The following is a 21978-nucleotide window of genomic DNA, read 5'->3' as shown; positions in this document are numbered from 1 at the left end:
TCGTGGGACGGAGCCGGGTCAGAACCCAGAAGTCAGAAGTCAATACCAAAATCAGGGGTGGAAGCTGAAGAGGAGTCAGGAGATGAAGCTGGGTCGGCAGCCAGAAGATGCAAGAGACGATCCAAGATCTGAAGCAGCAACTAGAAACTCAGCGAACTGAGAGAACCTCGTTGCAAGGCACCGTCCTGGTCAAGCTGCAGGGTTTAAATACCCTGCAGCGTCTCATGTCATCCGGGGTGTCCCGTTTGGATTTCCCGTGCTGGTCCCTTTAAAGCCTCAGCCCCCGGGCGCGCACGTGCCTAGGGGGCAGGGCCTATCGTCAAGTCGGTGGCGTCTCCCTTGAGCAGGGAGAGCCGCGGCAGGCTGGGGATTGGGCCTACATGGCCGAAGAGAGCTCCGTGCGGGCCGGGCTGGCCCCGAGGTAGGAGGAGAGACTGGGGCACGGCCCAGTCCCGTAACAGTATTGGGTCCCAATCTGGAAAGAAATACGACGAGTAAGGTAATCAAATTTGCAAATGAATAAAAAATTATTCAGAGTAGTTAAATCACAAGCAGATTGTGATAAATTGCAGGAAGATCTTGTGAGACTATAAAATTGGAGATCCAAATGCAGATGAAATTTAATGTGGATAAGTGTAAGGTGATGCATATAGGGAAAAATAACCCATGCTATAGTTACACAATGTTAGGTTCCATATTAGGAGCTACCACCCAAGAAAAAGATTTATGCGTCATAGTGGATAACACATTGAAATCATCGGTTCAGTGTGCTGCAGCAGTCAAAAAAGCAAACAGAATGTTGGGAATTATTAGAAAGGGAATGGTGAATAAAACGGAAAATGTCATAATGCCTCTGTATCGCTCCATGGTGAGACCGCACCTTGAATACTGTGTACAATTCTGGTCGCCACATCTCAAAAAAGATATAGTTGCGATAGAGAAGGTACAGAGAAGGACGACTAAAATGATGAAGGGGATGGAACAGCTCCCCTATGAGGAAAGACTAAAGAGGTTAGGACTTTTCAGCTTTGAGAAGAGACGGCTGAGGGGGGATATGATAGAGGTGTTTAAAATCATGAGCGGTCTTGAACGGGTAAATGTGAATCGGTTATTTACTTTTTCGGATAATAGAAGGACTAGGGGGCACTCCATGAAGTTAGCATGTGGCACATTTAAAACTAATCAGAGAAAGTTCTTTTTCACTCAGTGCACAATTAAACTCTGGAATTTGTTGCCAGAGGATGTGGTTAGTGCAATTAGTGTAGCTGTATTTAAAAAAGGATTGGAGAAGTCCATTATCTGCTATTAATTATGTTGACTTAGAAAATAGCCACTGCTATTACTAGCAATGGTAACATGGAATAGACAGTTTTTGAGTACTTGCCAGGTTCTTATGGCCTGGATTGGCCACTGTTGGAAACAGGATGCTGGGCTTGATGGACCCTTGGTCTGACCCAGTATGGCATGTTCTTATGAAGAATTTTACTGGAAATTGGACGCAGATCTCATATATACATCAACATGCTATGTTGGCAGAAGTACATATTGGGAAAAACTGAAAGGTAGAATTTAGGGTATCAGTCTAAAATATAAAAACATAGAAACTTAGCAATAATTGCAGCTAAAGGCTAAATGGTCCATCTAATCTGCCCAGTAATTTGCTTATGGTAGGAACTGCCACTCTGTGCAGGTTACCCCTATGCATTCTGTTAACAGCTTTTGATAACTAGAAATGTTACAATTTTGAATATTTATTTGTTGCCTAAAATTTATAAACAAGACTGAATCCACCAGAAAGCTATATAGTTTTAGGTTTGAGATCTGAATTGAACCATTTTCAAAATATATTGATTCACTATTTAAGGAATTGGTTTCTGGTTGCCCTTGATAGTTTCATGACACTATACATGCATGTCATTGAAAAATTACTGAATTTGTATTGAAAATCCTTGTACAAAATAATTGGATAATTTTCTTTGTATACCAAAGTACCAGGTACCATACATGGACTTAACATTTTAAGGTGGTATCTGCACCTTTGTATTTTCTGCTCAGTCAGAATCGGGGCTGGGATCAGGTACATGAGCCTTCATTCACAATTTCTAGGTGATATTTCCCTTGTTTTCTGTCCTCCCTTTGACAATACCTAGTCTGGTCATTGCAGTTATAGTCCTGCGACGGGAACCATGCACCAGGGTTCTTTCTAATCATGGAGCCCTCCATTCAGCAAATAGGCATCACCCTTAAGCAATGACCATAATTCCCTTTTCCCAGGGGACTGTGAATATTGCTTATGCAGCATCCCAGTTGACCCATGTAGCAAAGGACTCAACTCAGGGATTGAACCAGAGATCTTCCATATGTCTGGCCCAATATCTGTTTCTGGATGGAAATTTTAACCTATAGACAGATTTTTTCTGGCAATGGTAGAAATTTTTTGAAACATAATTATTTTTTGATTGGCAATTTTATATGGAGTTATAAGCAAAAACAATGGGTATAATCTTTGCATCAATGTTCTATGGGTTATATCTATCATGATGGGAGCATTGTTACATGTATTACTTTGATAATAAACAATGATGTGGAAATTTGAAAATGCATCTAACTTGCCAATGCTAGAAGTTGTCATTCTTCTACATTGGGCAAGGAGATTTCAACTGAATAGTTTCTGAGGAAGCCATTGGCTTTAATTTGAAGATCTACCACTGCTCTAGATATAGTAATTCTTGATCTTATTTCAACACCTTGTTGAGACCTAAATCAGTCCATTAATCATATCCAGTGTTTCAAACTCAGGATTCAAAATGTATCTATTTCATATTTTAAAGGATGGTGGGTTCCCCTTCCAATTATATATCAGCTTTCCTCTTTGCATTATAGTATCTTCAGTTTTGCCCTTTGTGCCTACATATGTAAGGAAGTTGCATTTGTTTTCTTAACCATGACGGCTAAATTTGAGGATAACACTGTACTTTGAAGCAAATTCAGTTTTCATTATTTTCTGTCTTTCAGAACTGACGTACCTTGACCATGTAGGAACAACACTCTTTCCACAAAGCCAACTTGAAAGATTCATGAATGATCTCACAGAAAATGTCTATGGTAAGGACCATGTCACTTTCTATTTCTGTTCTTTTTTGTCCACTTCTCTTATTAATTTAACTTGAAAGATTCATGAATGATCTCACAGAAAATGTCTATGGTAAGGACCATGTCATTTTCTATTTCTGTTCTTTTTTGTCCACTTCTCTTATTAATTTTACTAGAATAAAATTATTTATTATTCCTTTAATACTAATGCATTTTTCAGATTTATTGTCAAATGCCAGTACTACTGGTATTATTCTTCTGTAACATTTTCTTTAATTAGGAAATGATGACGTGGACTTTACTGGATGGAATAAAGATTGAATATTATGAAAATAATCCAGTCTCACAGAGATATTTATTCCTAAATAGACCTAGGATGAAATAAAATTTTAAAGCAGACAATTTTTCTAGAATATATGTCCTTATGTAAAAGGCACTAATAAAAGTAGGATGAAATAAAGGTATTATACATTTCTCATGTTTCATTTCAAAATAATGATTAGAGAGCATACATTTTCACTAGATCCTATGACCTAAGCATTTTAATGTTTTGCATACTAATTAGTCCACAAGTTAGCAATGTGTAAGTCACCAAAGCATGGTGATTGATTTATTGATTTATTTGTTTGAACTTATAGGCTACAAATCACATCAAAGATTTGCAAAAAGAAGTGTACAGAAAGAACTATGTCTACAATAATGGCACAAAACCCCCATCATACTAAAAGACAACAATCTTCAACCATCTAAAAAAAAACCCAAATACCCCCCTCCCCCACATAAATGACCCACTATCCACACACAGCTGCAAAGAACCTTCTCATGAGAACACAACCACCCACACAACCTCTCCCCAAAATAAAATAATCCTTCCACATATATACTATCAAATTATCAAGAAACAATCTTTCAATAGAAGGCGCTAATCATCCATACTCTTCAATTACTGAACAATGATACATTACCATTAGTTTTGTTTTAAAGTCCCCAGCATCCAGGACCCTAAATTAGACAGGTTACTCCATGTTTCTTAACAGAAACATGAAGTAACCTGCAAAGAGCAGCATTTACTACAATGGGAAGCTTGCTGAGCAGACTTGATGGACCATTTTGGTCTTTTTCTGCCATCATTACTATGTTACTATGTAAGGTGCCCACTCAAATTACCTATAGGAGAAAATCTCTACATTGCCTGCAATTCATCAAGCAGGATTACATTTCCCAGCAGTGCATTCATCTGTTTACTTAAAACTATCTGCTTTGTCTTAAGGTCCATCAACAATACGGCCTCTCTTACTTTTCCTAGTTTCTGTTCTTGTACATTCCCTCAAGAAAACTTTGTTCCTCCTAAATGGCCCTTCTATCCTCCCCATCTGGCTCCTGCCAGATTAGCTTGCATCAGACTTGGTGCATTCAGCTGCTTCACCCCTAATCTCTGGAACAAGATATCTCTATCCTTACACCAAGAGACTTCCTATCTCACCTTCAAGAAAAGAAAACAAGGCCGTTTATTCAACCAGGCATTCTCCTAATTCCATCTCTGAAATGATGACAAGATGCAACAAAGTTAATAAAGAGACTCCCTTTATCCCTTGACTACCAGAAATTGAGACCTTAGCATCACCCTTCTTTCTTACATAGTGGGTCTCTCCCTTGGCACCAGGTTCCTGTCCCCAATATAATTTCACTATTGTGTCTCACTCATATCTCACTCATATCTCGACTCCCCAATCCATCCCATTTCTTTGACTACCCTAAATAACCAATCTAATCTCTTTACCTCTAATCATACCCATACATGCCTCTTTCATGTTCTCTATGCAGATTGTTAATTGTTGAACTGTTGTACTAAGAATTTAATTTTAAATATGATTGTAATCCACCTCAAGACTAGCTCACAAAAATTGAACTACCAAATGCTCATAAATAAAGAAATCTAAGACAGACATGACCATTCTTTCACACACCAAGAGCCAAGGTACCAGATGAATAGAACCAAAGAGCTTCATATTTTCCTTGTTCTGTCCCACCAGTCTCTCTCTTTCAATCAAACCCTATCCCTGTTGGTCTCAAATATCTTCCTAATGTCTGTTTCTCTCTGTCTCCCACCAGAGCCATTAGGCAGAGTAAGCAATCATCTAGGGCACCAGCTTCTGGGAGATGGCAAAGACCCGAAGCAGTCACAAGATTCTTGGGAAACAACTTGGGAACATGATGATAGAAAGGGAAAGGTCATATAGACAACTTTAATAATTGGCTCAAACCATGTTTTAAAGAAGAAGGTTTTAAATATTTAGGGGGCTGGCACAATGTATTAAACAGTAAATGGCTATATGGTAAAGATGTCCTATATCTTTTTCATGGCAGGAAACCATAAGATTGTATAGGTCTATTCAGGAATTCTAAATGCTGACTAGAAAGGGCAGGTATCTTTACATCTTGAAAAAAATTATTCTTCTTTCCTGCTACAGCTGGTTCTATCTTCTGAGTAAAGGCATCATAGAAAGACCACAAGATTGCACATATGTCTGGATTGTTAGATACTATATTATCTTTATTATCTTTACGTTTTTCAATAAAGGACTTCCCTTTCCAAACCACCATAATCATGTAAGCTAAGAATTTTCTAGCCTTGTTTCCATATCGAAAGAAGTTGTGTTCTGATTTCTGTATCACGTGTTATGTTCTGTGGTGCAAAACTGTATTTAAGCTTTTGAGGGTGTTTTTATATTCTTCTTTGTGCTTTTTGGAGCCCATCCTTATCACTTTCTCTTTTGCCAACTTCAACTTTCCTTCCAGCTAAAAATGAATTTGTTCACTCTCTTATTTCGGGCTTTTTAATAAGATATGATTTCCCCCTGTAACATGGCCTTGCTAGATTCCCAGAATAAAGTAGAAGAGTCTTTTCATTGAGAATTATTAAATTCAAATTCTTTCCTTTTTTTGCATAGTAATGCTTGAAAATCAATGTCCCCTCTCAGATGACTGGGGAATCTCCATAATCTATCCCCTGGGCTAACATCCCCTGTCCTAAAATCCACCCATATCAAGGAATGATCTGATATGAACGGGAGATTTAATTCTGCCCTTGAACTATTTGGAAAGAAATCTATGGGGTGCTAAAATATAATCAATCTGTGATAGTGAGTTATGTGCTCTGGGTATATGAATAAAGTCCCTAACCTCAGGATTTAGGACCAACCATATATCTAGTAGGTGTAATTCATTGCATAAATATGCAATTCTTTTTCCTCTCATTTTCCTATGGCCTTTGACCATTGGGGATTTATCTAGCAGGGGATCACTAACATAATTATAGCTCCCTGTTATGAAGGCTCGGCAGAACAGCCGAGCCTTCCCAGCTCGGCTGTTCTGCCGAGCTGGGATGGCCACTCCAGCCTTCTTCCCTTTGGCTGCTAAGCATGCTTGTACCCATTGTTGCAGTTTGGGAAGCTGCAGTCCGGGAGTGAACCCTTGGGCCGAACTACCCCAATGGTAGGGCAGGTCGGGAGGCGGAGCCACAGGCCGAGGTATTCACCCGGGAACCAGGAACCCCCCAGGAGGAGCCCGTAGGGACCTGGAACCTTGGGACTTAGGAGAACAGTCTGAGTCTCTATAGTAGGAGAAGGCCTGGGCAGAGAATATGATAAGGTAGTCCAATAGGAATGCGGTAGTCTGCGGGCTAGTTGGGTCGGACGTGTGCTGGAGCAGACCGTGAGCAGAACCAGAGGCTGTAGCGTGCTGAGGACTGGAGCAAGCTATGAGCAGGAACGGAGTCTGTAGTAAGCTGAGAACTGGAACAGACTGTGAGCAGGAACGGAGTCTGAGGCGTCCTGTGAGCTGAGGCAAGCGGTGAGCAGGAATGGGGTCTGTAACATGCTCAGAACTGGAACAGACTGTGAGCAGGAAAGGAGTCTGAGGCGTGCTGTGAGCTGAAGCAAGCGGTGAGCAGGAACAGGGTCTGTAACATGCTCAGAACTGGAACAGACTGTGAGCAGGAAAGGAGTCTGAGGCGTGCTGTGAGCTGAAGCAAGCGGTGAGCAGGAACAGAGTCTGTAGCGGTCTGAGAACTGGAACAGACTGTGAGCAGGAACGGAGTCTGTAGCGTGCTGTGAGCTGAAGCAAGCTGTGAGCAGGAACGAAGATGAACCCAGGTCAAAGGCTGGTAGCAGACAGGAGCGGGATCAGGCACGAGCAGAAACGAAGTCAGGAACAGGCTGGAGTCAAAGGCAGGCGGCAGGCAGAAGCGGAGTCAGGAACAGGCTGAAGTCAAAGGCAGGCGGCAGGCAGGAGCGAAGTCAGGAACAGGCTGAAGTCAAGTCAGGAACGTGGAACAAACGAAGCACAACTCAGAACTACTAACCAGTAGCGAACCTCGTTGCAAGGCAATGAGATGGTAACCGAACGCCGGTTAAATCAGGCTTGGGGCATGGTGTCATTAGCTCGGGCGGGGCCAGACTTCCAGCGGCTGTGCGTCCATAGTGCGTGTCGTGGCAGGAAGATGGGCCGGTAATGGCGGACGCCCTAGGAGGCCGGCAGAGCTGCGGGAGCGGCGTTTCCACCACTGCAGGTAAGCGCAGTGCAGAGCGGATAGAGGGGAAGCGGTGGAAGCCGCAACACCCATTCTCTCTTTAATTTATTACTTTCTAATTCAGGCCTAGATTTTATAAGACACTGCGGCATCATGACTTGCGCGGTGCAGGGGGGTGGGGGGCAAAGCGGGGGGCAGGTGTGTGATAGCTGGCAGCAATCGCACCTCCGCAGTGCTATTGCTGCCAGCTTTCGCACCCAATAGTGCCATAGTAAAAGGTGGTTCTATTGGGTGCAAAATTGGAAGCGAAAAGGCTCCTTACCTTTCACCATCCACGCTGTCTTCGCGGCGTCCGCCCCGGTGCGCCCTGACCCCTTCTGGTGACTACTCCTCTCCGACTCCTCCCTGATCTAGCTATAAAAAGGACTTTTTGCGTGCGCTAGCTTTAGAAAATAACCCCCCTCAGTGAGGTGTATTTCTTGTGTACAAGCGACTGATACCTTGTTTTTGAACAAAGTGTGCAATAATTTCTTCCTCTTTATAGGTGAGGCCAACACATTAACATTCCAGGAAATAATTAGCAAATTTTTACTCATACTGGAAATATGGGATGTAAAGGAAGAGAACCCTCAAATTAGTTAGGCCCGGGACATCCAGCCTTGCCCCATCCTCTACATAAGATGGACATTGTATATATTAACCAACTCCTGTTTTAGAGATACCTATGAACACTCCCTCCAACATCAACCAACCCTCTCTCCCTGGTCCCCCCCCCCCCCCGTTCCTTCCCTAACAATCATTTAACCCCCTCCTACATTCAAGTGCTCCCTATCAGCAAGCATGAGGTATGTTCTATATGTGAACGGGTGCCATCCCCTTTTAAACAAGGAGAAGTTAATAATAACAAGATGAACTCTATAAGCCCTCCTTAACTCCTATCCCAAGAAAACACTACATCTTGGCAGGAGTTTCAAGAAAAGAAGTAGTCAATGCTATTCCCAAATTTTATCACTGAAAATTTAATAGTTAAGTAATTTAATTTTCAGTCCATACTGTTTTGTTAGTTCCCTTAATTCCTTCTCCCAATTTTGCTATAAAAAAGAAAATGGCTGACATAAAGTGAACGGGTTGTCTCAAGTATGACCCTGTCTATAAAACGTATTAAACATAGATAAAGTCTGGCATACATGTTCTATCTAGTGAAAAAGGAAAAGTGCCCCTGGAGCTTGAGCAAGTCATAAACAGTTTCTTGTAGGGCTCACCGCCATTTTTCGGTGACACTAGTCCAAAACCAGCAACACTTTATTAATATGAACAACTGGCAAAAGGAACTGGAATTGTGTTTCATTGGTTCCTTTATGTCTTTTTGAGTTCCGATAGAAGAAAAATACTGTCCAGTTTGCTGATAGAAAATAAACAGGTTGTCTCCGGCACAACCCCCATTGTAAAACACAAGCAGAGAGAAAATCTTACAAGCATGTGTCCTCTAGTGGACAGGGTACTGCAAATTGGGAACTTTCATGAACCTTAGTCAATGAACTGCAACACCCTCTATCAGTTTCCAACGTTGCTGGACAGAGTCAGCAATAACTTTATTAACCAATCAGGAGAAGAATTAAACAAACTCATCATTTCCTTTTTTTTTTTTTTTTATCATACATTAAAGCTTATCATAAGCGGGAAAATTAGGGCAATTGATCCACAAATCCTTTCACATCTTTCAATTGGTCAAATAGGTAAGTCTTCCCTTTATATTGTTTCAATGTCGTTTGCAGGGCCGTCCGCGAGCAGCCTCTCACCTCACCAGCCCAGCGCTGCCTTGGCCACTCTTTGCGGTGTGCGCTGCCACAGATACTGAGGCCCTGCTTCCTGCCACTGTCACATGCCCCTTTGAGGCTCTTGTCATTGCCAGGGTTCTTCGCGGATGGGAGCTGCAGCTGCCACTTGTCTTCGCGGCCCAAGTGCTGCCGACCAGAAACCATCATTGAGTTTATGGGTCTCACTCCATGCATACAGGGTCAGTGGAGGCCTGAGTGTGCCTTGTTCCTGATTCCAAGCTACATTCCAAGTTCCAAGCCCAGCCTGTGTATGAATCACTCGCCTCCCATGGTGCCTACCTTGGAGCCTCGTCCTGAGGTTGCGCCATGGTTCAAGGGCTCACTTTCTCTCAAGCAAGCGACCGCATTCTCCGTTCTTGCAACAGGTTGCAAAGGCCCTGAGCTCAGTGAGTGCATTCCTGCATTGGGCTCAAGTTTCCTGGATGCTTTGATATCCTGTTCCTAGCCAAGAATCTTTTCATGTTGCCGCATCTGCATTTTGTTTTTTTTTTGATGACCCGCAGGAGGTTCCAGGGACTTATTCCTCTCATTCCGCAGGAGATGCCTGCATTTGTTCTTGGGTTCCTACGACCTGCGTGAGGTGCCTGCACCCAGGTTTTCCACGTTTTTAGTTCCAAGTCTCTTGTTCCTTCTACATTAAGTACCATTGAACCGTAGGGGGTGTATATCCACTTATGCTAAAAGCTCTATGGCAGTTCCAGGTCCTCTGGATTTTTTTGACCTGCTGGAGGCAGCTGCACTGGGGTTCTTCGCTGCTGGGTGCCAGAGCTACCACTTGTCTTCGCAGCCTGAGTGCCACCAATACTGCTTTTATGCGGCCTGAGTGCCGCCTTGCCGATGCTCTCATTCTTGCGGCAGGGAGCTGCTACCAACCACCTTCTTCGTGGCTGAGATGCCACTGATGATGCCACTCCTGCCTGATGCCAGTCTCTCCTCTAGGCATGCACACAGGCTCTGCTCTTCTGAATTTAAATGTCCTGTGGTGGGAAAAGCCCCGTGGCCCTTACTGATGTCATTGCCTCGTCTTGCCTTTAGACCTATAAAAGGGCTCTCCGCCAATTCCTCGGGGCCTTCACAAGGAATGTACATGGTCATCCATGGTGTATCTTCTTTCAAGGTCTTCTGTGGTCATCTCTTTGTCTTGATAGTCTTCATGTTCTCATTGGATGTTCCAGATCCTCTTGTTCCTGTTCCATGTTCCTGGTTTCCTTGTCCTTCGTTGGATGGCCTTCATGCTACTTGTTCCAAGTTCCTGGTTTATTTTTGGTTTCTTGTCCAGTCTTCTGAATCTCTGCCTCGTTTGAATATTCAATCAAGTACCTGATATTCCGGTCTTCATTCTAAGGCTAACCTTCTGGATTCTACTTTATCCTTCTTCCAGGTGTTCCAGCATCATGGTTCGTGACTAGCCCACGGGGGGCTGTATAAGGCACTTCCTGGCACAGGGCCTGTTTCCAAGTCTGTCTTTGCTGGATAAAGTCCTCAGAGTCCATCCTTGTTTTTAGAGTTCCAAGTTCCTAATCATGTTCCAAGTTCCAGGCTCATGGGGCTTGTCCAGCCAGAGGATTTCCTTGCTCTCGATCCAAGTCATGTTCCTCGATTTAAGTCATGTTCCTCGATCCAAGTCATGTCAGATTCCTGTCTTCCTCTGAGTCTTAGCCCTGAGCCAGTCCCACTCCACGCATGGTCCTCAACCAACCTGTGGCAGGTTGTATAGGATGCGCAGTGGGACAGCATGGTCTGCAACCAGCCCAAGGGGGGCTGTGTAGAGCATGCTGTGGTGCAATGCCCCAAGAAGCTGAACTCTTCCTGTACCTCCTGAGCCTTCATCTCAAGTTCCAAGTCTCCAGAGTCTTTATCTGAAGTTCCAAATCCCCAGAGTCTCCATCTCAAGTTCCAAAAACCTTCTAAGTCTTCATCCAAGTTCCATGTCCTGCCTTGTCCAGTCCTCAGCCTACTTCTGTCCTGACACACTTGCTGTTCCCAAGCGGCAGGCCTGAAAGTCTATTGAGTGGCAGAGGGCTATCCCATAGACCAGCATTGCATTGTTGGCTCTCACTCCATGAGTACAGGTTCAGTGGAGGCCTGAGTGTGCTTTGTTCTTGGTTCCAAGCTACGTTCCAAGCCCAGTCCATGCATCAATCGTTCATCTCCCACAGTGCCTTCCTTGGAGCCTTGCCTGAGGTTGCACCATGGTTCAAGGGCTCCCTTTTTCTCAAGCAAGTGAACTTATTCTCCGCACTCGTAACAGGTTGCGAAAGCCCTGAACTCAGTGAGAATATTCCTGCAACAGGCTCAAGTTTCCTGGACTTTTTGATATCCTTTTCCTAACCAAGAATCTTTTCATGTTGCTGCATCTGAATCTTTTTGTTTGATGACTCGCAGGAGGCACCTGCACCTAGATTCACTTCAAGTTCTTATTTCATTCCTGGAACTTCTCTACAACCTACAGGAAGTACCTGCAAATATTCCAGGGACTTTTTCCTCTCAATTCCCAGGAGATGCTTGCATTTTTTCCTGGGTTCCTACAACCTGCAGGAGGTGCCTGCACCCAGGTTTTCCTCAATCCAAGTCATGTCCAGATTCCTGTTCTCCTCTGTGTCTCAGTCCTAAGCCTGTCCTGCTCCCTGCGTGGTTCGTGACCAACCTGTGGCAAGTTGTGTAGAATGTGCAGTGGGACAGCATGGGCTTTCACAACCTATTGCGAGTGCGGAGAATGGGGGACTGTGTAGGGCGTACTTAGGTGCAGTGCCCCGGGAAGCTGAGCTCTTCCTGTAGCTGAGCCTTCATCTCAAGTTCCAAGTCTCCAGGGATTGAATTCTTTGCACAGTTGCAATACCCTGGACAAGTAGTCCTGAAAGAAATGAATAGGGCTCTCCTAGTAAGATACAACTTAAATTTTGTGGTAAGACATCTTGGACTAATTTAAAAACTTGATGATAGCAATGCATGGTCTGTAATCGCCATCACATTTATTCCCAGGTCTATGCGTTTATTCAATCTTTACTTCTCCAATGAGGTCCGGCAAATGTAAGCACTCGGGTAACCATTTTTCAAGAAAACTTGCTAGGTTGCAATCCTCCACACTCTCAGGTAGTCTTACTAGCCATATATTGTTTCTTCTCAACCTGTTCTCTAGGTCTTCCAGCTTTTCTTCCTGTTTTTCTACGTTCTTTCCCAAAGAGACTATCTTGTTGGTTAGGGCCAGAGAATCATCCTTGAGCACAGAAACTATTCCGACCACCGTTTCCAGCCTCAGGCCGAATTCTGCAAATGTTGTGTTAAGTTCTGCTACCACTGCTATTGTTAATTCTGCTATTGCCTCATTAGAGGAGGCCAGGCCATTCAATTTTTCCATGTCGGTAGACATCTTGACTGGCAGAATTTGTGGTTTATCGCTATCTTTTTCCCCCTTTCAAAGGCATAATCAGCGATGATTTCTGCATATATTTGTCAACCAACACTTGCTGCTCTTACCCAACTGATTTATAGACCTCTGTAACCCCACGAAGAAGGGATTACACATGATTGTCAGAGGATGGCACCCAGAGTCAACACAAACACCTCTGTCCTAGTTCACCACATCATGTGACCTCTTCTTTCTGTCCTTTATGTAGTTTGTGCCTTTTTTTTTAGAATTGTAAATATCTGATTCATCTAAGATTTTCTCCAATGTATAACAAAAAAAAATGTGAACTACATGCTATCACAATCAAGAGGAATAAAGTTTTGTGATCCACCAGCACAAGGGTTTAAAAATTTAAGGTGACATCAAGCCAGTCAGTGTGTCCTGCAATGAACGGGTAAACCTGTCTTATCATTCATTCATCTTAGGTTGATGTTTGTCAAATACAATTCTTAATTTTTTGAGAATTTTTGTACACATATGAAATGAGGAGAAAACAGTCCAAATAAAATGTTTAAATAGTCCAACAATGGCCACGGTTTTGTGGGAAACTGCTTCTTTAGAGGCCATGTTAAATTAAAAATTTCATGACTGCTGTCTATATGTCAAACACATAGGAAACTGAATTAATTGCCAGCAAACAAGATAAAAGAAATTATATACTTATCCGAGGCAAACCCATGTCACCTTATAGAACGGATTTGTAGGTCTCAAGAAAATTCATAACGGGAAGATGAAGGAAGACAGAAACCCTTTTGTGTGTCCCGAAGAGGTCAGCTGACCTGTTGATGTCAGAGATGTATACCGACACTAAAATCTCAGTTGTCGCCAAATTGATATCAAAAGTGGAAGAAGCACTGTGGTAAAAAAGTTGTCCTGACCAATCTCTGTATCAGACGCAGTACATCAAACTATAGATGAATCTCAGAGCAGTCAAGGCTGATGTCAGTTGCCTTATAAGATGAATGCGCAGGTCTCAAAACAACTTAATAGCTGGGACCTGAAGAAAGACAGAACCTTAATATGTCTGAAAGAGATCAGATGACCTATTGATATCAAGGATATAAACTGACTCTAAATCAGCTGTCACCAAATTATCATCAAAAGTAGAAGATCGACATCAGGGAAAACTTCATCTTTAACAAGTTATAGCCTGGTATGGCCATATCACAATCATGAGAATCTATGAATCATGTCTCCGTAACAGCAACAATGTCCAAGTCCGCCTCTACCATTAGGGCTTGCAGGTCTGGGATTATTGGCTAGTCTATGAGCTTTTGTACTCATAGCTTTCCAGTATAGGCATGAACTCTCAAATCACGTCAGCGTACTAATCAAAGTCTTAAAACATTCCTCTGCTCCTATGTCAATAAGTACCAGGATGACTGGGCCACCCTCCTGCCCTGGGTTGAATTCTCCCACAGCAATTATGTTAACACAGCCACTGGTTTTTCCCATTTCCAGCTTGTTTATGGGAAACAACTCCTGCTTCTGTTGTCACTAACCATGACAGTCCCTTCATCCATGGGTCAACTTTTGGCTCAAGGATTACATGACCTGTGGGAACAAACCAATCAATTAATTGAAAAGGTTGCTACATGAGCCAAGAAAACTTCAGATGCCTGAAGGAGGTTAGCCCCCCAATTCAAGACGGGTGAGAAAGTTTGGCTAAGCATCAGACACTTACGCCTGAGGCTTCCCTCAGTACATTTGGCACCATACTTCATTGGATCGTTCCCAATATTTACAGCAAGTAGGCACTGTGACTTGCCAGATGAAGCTACCACCTATTTTAAAAATTCACAACATGTTTTACATTTCTCTGCTCAAGCCATTAGTGCTTGCTTGGCCCTCCAGAGTGCCACCGAAACCCCAGTAGATTTTTTTTTAGAAGGAGACACAATATATGAAGTTTAAGAAGTCCTGGACTTCCGTCGGAGGAGGAAAGAAAATTTGAGTACCTGATCTCCTGGAAACAGAGGAGAATTCATAGGGGCCATCACCCAAGATATTGGATCTCAAACTCCTAAAAGACTTTCATCAAAGGTATCCAAGAAAACCCAAAGCCTTGGGAGGACTTAAGAGGGGAGTTGCTGTTGTGTATGGCATTTTGTGGGCTGCTTCTGCAAACCACCACTCTCATGTCTGTGGCCGGGTCAGCCGCTCTTCTTCCCAGTGTGGCAGGATGCTACCTGTTGTGATATCGAGGTGTTTGGTGGATTCTCAGGGGCAACAGTGATGTTATATCCTACGAGGAAGAGCCCCATAGGGAGACTGATGCACCGGGCTAGACTCAATAGCACAAACACAGAAATAGTTTATTTTATTGTACAGCTAGGATGACCACCAGAGGTGGCAGTAGAGAGCAGGTTAGCTGGTAGCAGTCTGTAATCCTTGGCGAGGGAGACCTGTCCCACAATGGTGGTGTAAGGCCCCGATGCAGATGTCCAATAAGGCACTGTAGGAGAGACAGACTGGCAGATGTTAAACATACTCCCGTAGCTGAGTAGAGAGAATCCCAATGAGCAGTAGAGAGTAGGGATGTGAATCGTGTCCTCGATCGTCTTAACGATCGATTTCGGCTGGGAGGGGGAGGGAATCGTATTGTTGCCGTTTGGGGGGGTAAAATATCGTGAAAAATCATTAAAAATCGTTAAAAATCGAAAAATCGAAAAATCGAAAAACCGGCACATTAAAACCCCCTAAAACCCACTCCCGACCCTTTAAATTAAATCCCCCACCCTCCCGAACCCCCCCCCAATAACTTAAATAACCTGCGGGTCCAGCGGCGGTCCGGAACGGCAGCGGTCCGGAACGGGCTCCTGCTCCTGAATCTTGTCGTCTTCAGCCGGCGCCATTTTCCAAAATGGCGCCGAAAAATGGCGGCGGCCATAGACGAAAAAGATTGGACGGCAGGAGGTCCTTCCGGGCCCCCGCTGGACTTTTGGCAAGTCTCGTGGGGGTCAGGAGGCCCCCCACAAGCTGGCCAAAAGTTCCTGGAGGTCCAGCGGGGGTCAGGGAGCGATTTCCCGCCGCGAATCGTTTTCGTACGGAAAATGGCGCCGGCAGGAGATCGACTGCAGGAGGTCGTTCAGCGAGGCGCCGGAACCCTCGCTGAATGACCTCCTGCAGTCGATCTCCTGCCGGCGCCATTTTCCGTACGAAAACGATTCGCGGCGGGAAATCGCTCCCTGACCCCCGCTGGACCTCCAGGAACTTTTGGCCAGCTTGTGGGGGGCCTCCTGACCCCCACGAGACTTGCCAAAAGTCCAGCGGGGGTCCGGAAGGACCTCCTGCCGTCCAATCTTTTTTGTCTATGGCCGCCGCCATTTTTCGGCGCCATTTTGGAAAATGGCGCCGGCTGAAGACGACAAGATTCAGGAGCAGGAGCCCGTTCCGGACCGCTGCCGTTCCGGACCGCCGCTGGACCCGCAGGTTATTTAAGTTATGGGGGGGGGGGTTCGGGAGGGTGGGGGATTTAATTTAAAGGGTCGGGGTGGGTTTTAGGGGGTTTTAGTGTGCCGGCTCACGATTCTAACGATTTATAACGATAAATCGTTAGAATCTGTATTGTATTGTGTTCCATAACGGTTTAAGACGATATTAAAATTATCGGACGATAATTTTAATCGTCCTAAAACGATTCACATCCCTAGTAGAGAGGATAAGTGTTAGCAGTCCGTAGTCCTCGGCAGAGGAGACCCGTTCCACAATGGTGGTGTAGGGCCTGATGCAGAGAGATAGCAAGGAACTGATGAGAGACAGACTGGTAGAAGTTGTAATCACTCTCTGTAGCTGATAGATGGATTTCCAGCAGGTTGAAGAATGGAGCAGGCACCAGGATAGACACACAGGCCCTCAAGGAGCAAGTACCTGTAAGAGGATAGGCACTTGTAAATAAGCAGAGGGCCCCTGAGGAGCAGGTACCCAGGTTAGAGAACCCCGAAGGGTGAAGATAGCTTCCAGTGGATAGAAGCGGCAGAGTAGCTTCAGACCGGGGCATACCGATTAGGGATGTGCAGACAAAAAGTTTATGTTCATAAGTCCATAAGTCGAAAGGGGGGGTCAATTTCGGTCAATATGGACATATGTAGAATTCTATAAGTTGAATCTATGTCCATACGTGCACCGATTCCCTAAATAAAAATTTAAACCCCTCACCCTCCTTAATCCCCCCCCAAGACTTACGAAAACTCCCTGGTGGTCGAGTGGGGAGTCAGGACGCCATTTCTGTATTCCTTTGCGAGGAGCACGTGACGTCGGCGTCACGTCGGAGTGACGCGGACGTCACGTGATTCCCCGCGCGTTCGCTCCGGGACCCTCGTTGGACACAACCGGAACTTTTGGCCAGCAGCTGGCCAAAAGTTCCGGTTGTGTCCAACGAGGGTCCCGGAGCGAACGCGCGGGGAATCACGTGACGTCCACGTCACTCCGACGTCACGTGCTCCTCGCAAAGGAATACAGAAATGGCGTCCTGACTCCCCGCTCGACCACCAGGGAGTTTTGGTAAGTCTTGGGGGCGATTTAGGAGGGTGAGGGGTTTAAATTTTTATTTAGGATCAACAATCGCGATTTCCAACGTATTCAACATAGCTATGTTGAATACGTTGGAAATCCGATCGTTTTCGCCTCATAACTTTTTTAAGTTAAAAAAAAAATTACGTTGCATTTTACATATGCGTTCAAAACGAATGCACACCCCTAATACCGATCCTTGCTAACTCGGCGAGAGTCAGCAAATGGGCAACCTTAAATATGCGGAAGCAGTGATGTCACTCGAGGGGGATGCCTCCGAGGTTCGTGCCAACACTGCTACAAAGGTAGGGACGCACACGCGCGTGCGCCTTAGGAGACCTCGGGTCAAGATGGCCAAACGCCGTGCCAGAGCCACTCCGGGGAAGCCGGAGGGTGCGGCAGGGAGATGCCACGGACACCATACTCCCGAGGCTGGTGGAGAAAGCTGAGAGAAAGGTGAGGCATGTTGGGCGAAGTTGTCTGAGCCTGACGGATGCAACCCTACCAACTCTTTCTTCGGCGGGAGGCCACTGGGCAACATATGGCAGGATTTCACCATCTCCAGCTACCAACACCTCCCTTTAGGCATGCGCATGCCCGACATCAGGCCATTTAAAGGGATTGCAGTGGGAAAGTCCTTGCATCACCAGCATTGCCCTTTATAAGGGTATCTTCCCCAATGCACCCTGCCACATCAACACGTCCAGTTATGATTGTAGTTTGTGTTGCTTCCTACTGTCATCTGCCCAGCCTGTTCATGTCTTTGTCTGCCCTGCCTACTCCTGTTTTGTCTGCCATTCCTGCCTCAGCCCTATCCATCTCTCTTCTTCTCCCTCGGATGGATACCTGGTTTAGATCCTTGCCTGGACTCTCGATATACCTGATCACCACCTGCCTATGACCCTTGCCTGGCCTTGGACCATGTCCCTAGTCATCAACATAGATTGTCGCCTAAGTCCTGTCAGCCATAGTACTCAAAGTCTCAACCCCAGGGTAACGTGGGCTGGTAAAGGTGACGCTCCAGACTGGTCTCTGCTTTGCCTGAGCCTGTCTGCTGGTGGTGAGAATCTGTTCTGTAGGGCTCCTCCCTGAAGGCAGAGCCAATCTCACTCCAGCCCAAGATACAACACCTCTCAAAGTTTTAGGGTAATGAAGGTATCAGTTATTACCCATAAATGCAGAGAGGTGCATAGGCTAAACTCATCTTTTGTTATGTTGGAAATGTTCTTCCTGGTCAGTGGTGGAATAAAATCTCTAGAGTATACGCTAGACAGAGTATGGGGTAGATTGATAAATGGGGCTGACACCCCTGCATTCCTGCCTTTTTTTCTTTGCTCCCTGCAAGAACAGAAAGAAATCAAACAAACCTCCGCCAAAAAACAATCAAGAGAAAGTATGGTTTGGAATGAGCATAAGAAAATAAGAGCTGTGAGTAAATGGTGGAGGAAAGAGTCATAGCTCAGGTACAGTGGCCACTTTGTGGGAAGAGCTGCCACTTGCCTGGGACTACCTCTGCTGGTGGTGCTTGTGCCCTGGTGATCCTGCAGTATCAGGCCAGGATCCCCATGCTCTCTTTCCCTCTGCCCACCCAGGGAACAATGATCACTGGGCCCCTAACCCCATAGCCATCTGTCAATGGTACATCCCACCCGGGGATCTCCGGATACTCGCTGCTGCCTCTTCTGCCTGTGACCCCTCCCCTTCCTTGGAGGCTGTGAGGTAAGGGACTTTTGGGCACCAGGATATCAGTATGGTGGCGGAGGAAGGTCTAGTTTCGGAAGTACCTTCAAACCCAACTCCATACCAGCCAGCAGCCCTTTAAATTCACCATTTGTGCTCATGAAACATGATTTTTGTGTGCATAAATCATGCGTCCGTGGAGATCCCTTTTTTCCCTGAGTTAAAATGTGTGCTCAGCCTATGCAAAAGGCTGAGTGCACACTTTAACTTGTGTTAGCCCTCTTTTCTAACTCCTCGTGCATTAGCATACTTTGTTGGAAATTAATTTTTTTTACCTCTCAGATTAAAAAACAATGTGCTGAATTTCAGAGTTCAGTTTTACCTAGCAACTTGTTAAATCGAGCTCTTAGTAATTGAGACAACTTGTCAATAGCACTGAATTGTTATGATGTAATCAATAGTTTTGCTGCTAAGTGCGCTAGGAGAAAAACTTTAATTTTGTTGTTGAAGCTTAAGTAACATTATAGTTTATAAAGATTATATACTGTTTCGTGGTGTTAATAAGAACATAAGAACATAAGAAAATGCCATACTGGGTCAGACCAAGGGTCCATCAAGCCCAGCATCCTGTTTCCAACCGTGGCCAATCCAGGCCATAAGAACCTGGCAAGTACCCAAAAACTAAGTCTATTCCATGTTACCATTGCTAATGGCAGTGGCTATTCTCTAAGTCAACTTAATAGCAGGTAATGGACTTCTCCTCCAAGAACTTATCCAATCCTTTTTTAAACACAGCTATACTAACTGCACGAACCACATTCTCTGGCAACAAATTCCAGAGTTTAATTGTGCATTGAGTAAAAAAGAACTTTCTCCGATTAGTTTTAAATGTGCCCCATGCTAACTTCATAGAGTGTCCCCTAGTCCTTCTACTATCCGAAAGAGTAAATAACCGATTCACATCTACCCGTTCTAGACCTCTCATGATTTTAAATACCTCTATCATATCCCCCCTCAGTCGTCTCTTCTCCAAGCTGAAAAGTCCTAACCTCTTTAGTCTTTCCTCATAGGGGAGTTGTTCCATTCCCCTTATCATTTTGGTAGCCCTTCTCTGTACCTTCTCCAATAGTAATTCTATTTCTTGTTCTGATCTGGTATTGGCAACTAATTTATCTGCTGTGATTTTATAACTATTGAATTTTAAATGTTCAAATTCTTCTTTAATGATTTTTAACTAATGTTGTGTTCTAAATTTGTAATAAAAGATAGGCATGCAAAATCAATATACATATGTACCGGTATATGAACAAAAGTACTCTAAATTTTCTCAGACAGTACCAGTTTGGTACCATGTGATAGATTTATCAATTTCACAATCTCTGGCCTTCCCTTCCCTCCTGCTCTCTGATCTCCAACTTTAATTTCAGTGGGTAGACTCTCCAGGGGATTGGCACTTCTAAATTTTGTGCCAGTGCATGCCAAAATCTTAAATCCGGCCCTGATTGGAAAGAACTTCTATTCTCCTATACACATGCTTGAGAGAACCAAGGATTGCATCAAATTTTGTGCATACAGGGGAACAAAATAATCCTTGGAGCAAAACATTGCAACATTGCCAGAGACTCATTTTCCTAAATCCTTCCCAAGAACTGCTATTTTTAAAACTTCCTGAGGTGCTGCATGACAAAAAAAGGCTATGAACTAAAATCTAATTAGAGTCTTTTTTTTTTTTTTTGTTTGCTGCATCTTATTAATATTGCTCAGAGTAATAAAAAATGAGATCTATAGCATGGATTTTCTTTGCATTGAAATTTCTCCAGTATGTATCCAGCAACAATATTCGTTGAAGTTGCTCAATTTTGTCATAATTGCTTCCACCTACTTATTGCCTCCCCTCTGAATACATTCCCTGGGTGAAACAAGATCTGCTACATAGTGAAACTAGTTAGGTCAGTTTGAAGTTCAACTTATTTTCTGCCTTTTCTTTTTTTCAAGAATTATGGAGGACAATTTTCCATGGAATTTGCCCAAGTAAAGTGGCTGCCTGAAATTTATCCTCACTCAGTCTGGCATACTTTAGGTTGATTAAGGGGGCAGCATTCCTGACGGCCTGTTTTGAGCAGAATTATACAATAACATGTGTGGATTGCATTTTCAAATCTGCATGTGTTATTTTCTGTTGAAAATTTACCTGCAGAGAAAGCAGATGTCAAAGTCTACACTGTGAAGAGATGGAAGATAAGTGAGAGGCCCTTAGACTGCCAGTGAAATACCAGTGAAATACTCATCATTTTTCCACACCCCGTAAGGTGGAGGTGGGGATGGGGCTCTTGCTTAGGGCTCCAAGCCTCCAGGGTGTGCCGGGCATGACCCACTCATGTGAGAATGGCAGGCAGTATGCCTGGTAACTGTAATGTAAGTGTGTCGTAAGGCAAGGTCAAGGAGGACAGAAACCTCCTGAAGAGCAGAAGGGCAAATATTTGCTTGATCTTGATTTTCTGGATGAATGCAGACCACGAAAGTGGGGCCCTGTGATCCTTTGGTACTCAGGGAAATTTTAAAGGAAAAGTGCACAGGCATTTTCCCTCTGAAAATTTTGTAGAAAGTCTGCAGGTAGAAAATGCCTGTGAATGTGGTCCCTAGGAGGGCCGTCTATGAAGTAAATTAGGGGAAAAACATCAATTCCATCCTTAATTTTAATGTTGATTTCTGTCTTGTCTCCCAGGCAACCCTCATAGCCAGAATATCAGCAGCAGGTTGACACATGACACTATAGAGCACGTCCGGTATAGGTAAAGTATGGCAGTTTTATACTACAATGTTTTTCTCAATGCTCTGGACATATGCATAAATTGTGACAAAAAGTTGTGTGATTCTCTCTTTATATTTATCACATTTTTCAAGCTTTCATTCTT

The 21978-nt window shown here is 44.2% G+C and overlaps 1 protein-coding gene across 2 annotated transcripts in view; it reads left to right on the top strand.

Annotated features, from left to right (window-relative positions):
- The window catches only part of MOCOS (molybdenum cofactor sulfurase), a 728537-nt gene that overhangs the window by 102777 nt on the left and 603782 nt on the right, over nucleotides 1-21978 (top strand). Inside the window, exons 2-3 of one of the 2 annotated variants that reach the window (XM_029589863.1) lie at nucleotides 3016-3105; nucleotides 21789-21855. In XM_029589863.1, coding sequence (XP_029445723.1) covers nucleotides 3016-3105; nucleotides 21789-21855 — 157 coding nt within the window. Of the gene's footprint in view, nucleotides 1-3015; nucleotides 3106-3170; nucleotides 3206-21788; nucleotides 21856-21978 lie in introns of those variants that run through there. The other variant, XM_029589864.1, reaches the window with a different exon arrangement.

This window comes from Rhinatrema bivittatum, chromosome 2, assembly GCF_901001135.1.
Source record: "Rhinatrema bivittatum chromosome 2, aRhiBiv1.1, whole genome shotgun sequence".
In the NCBI taxonomy this organism is placed as follows: domain Eukaryota; kingdom Metazoa; phylum Chordata; class Amphibia; order Gymnophiona; family Rhinatrematidae; genus Rhinatrema; species Rhinatrema bivittatum.
Note: the sequence above shows the minus strand (reverse complement) of the source record. Positions and strands in the feature narration are given on the sequence as shown.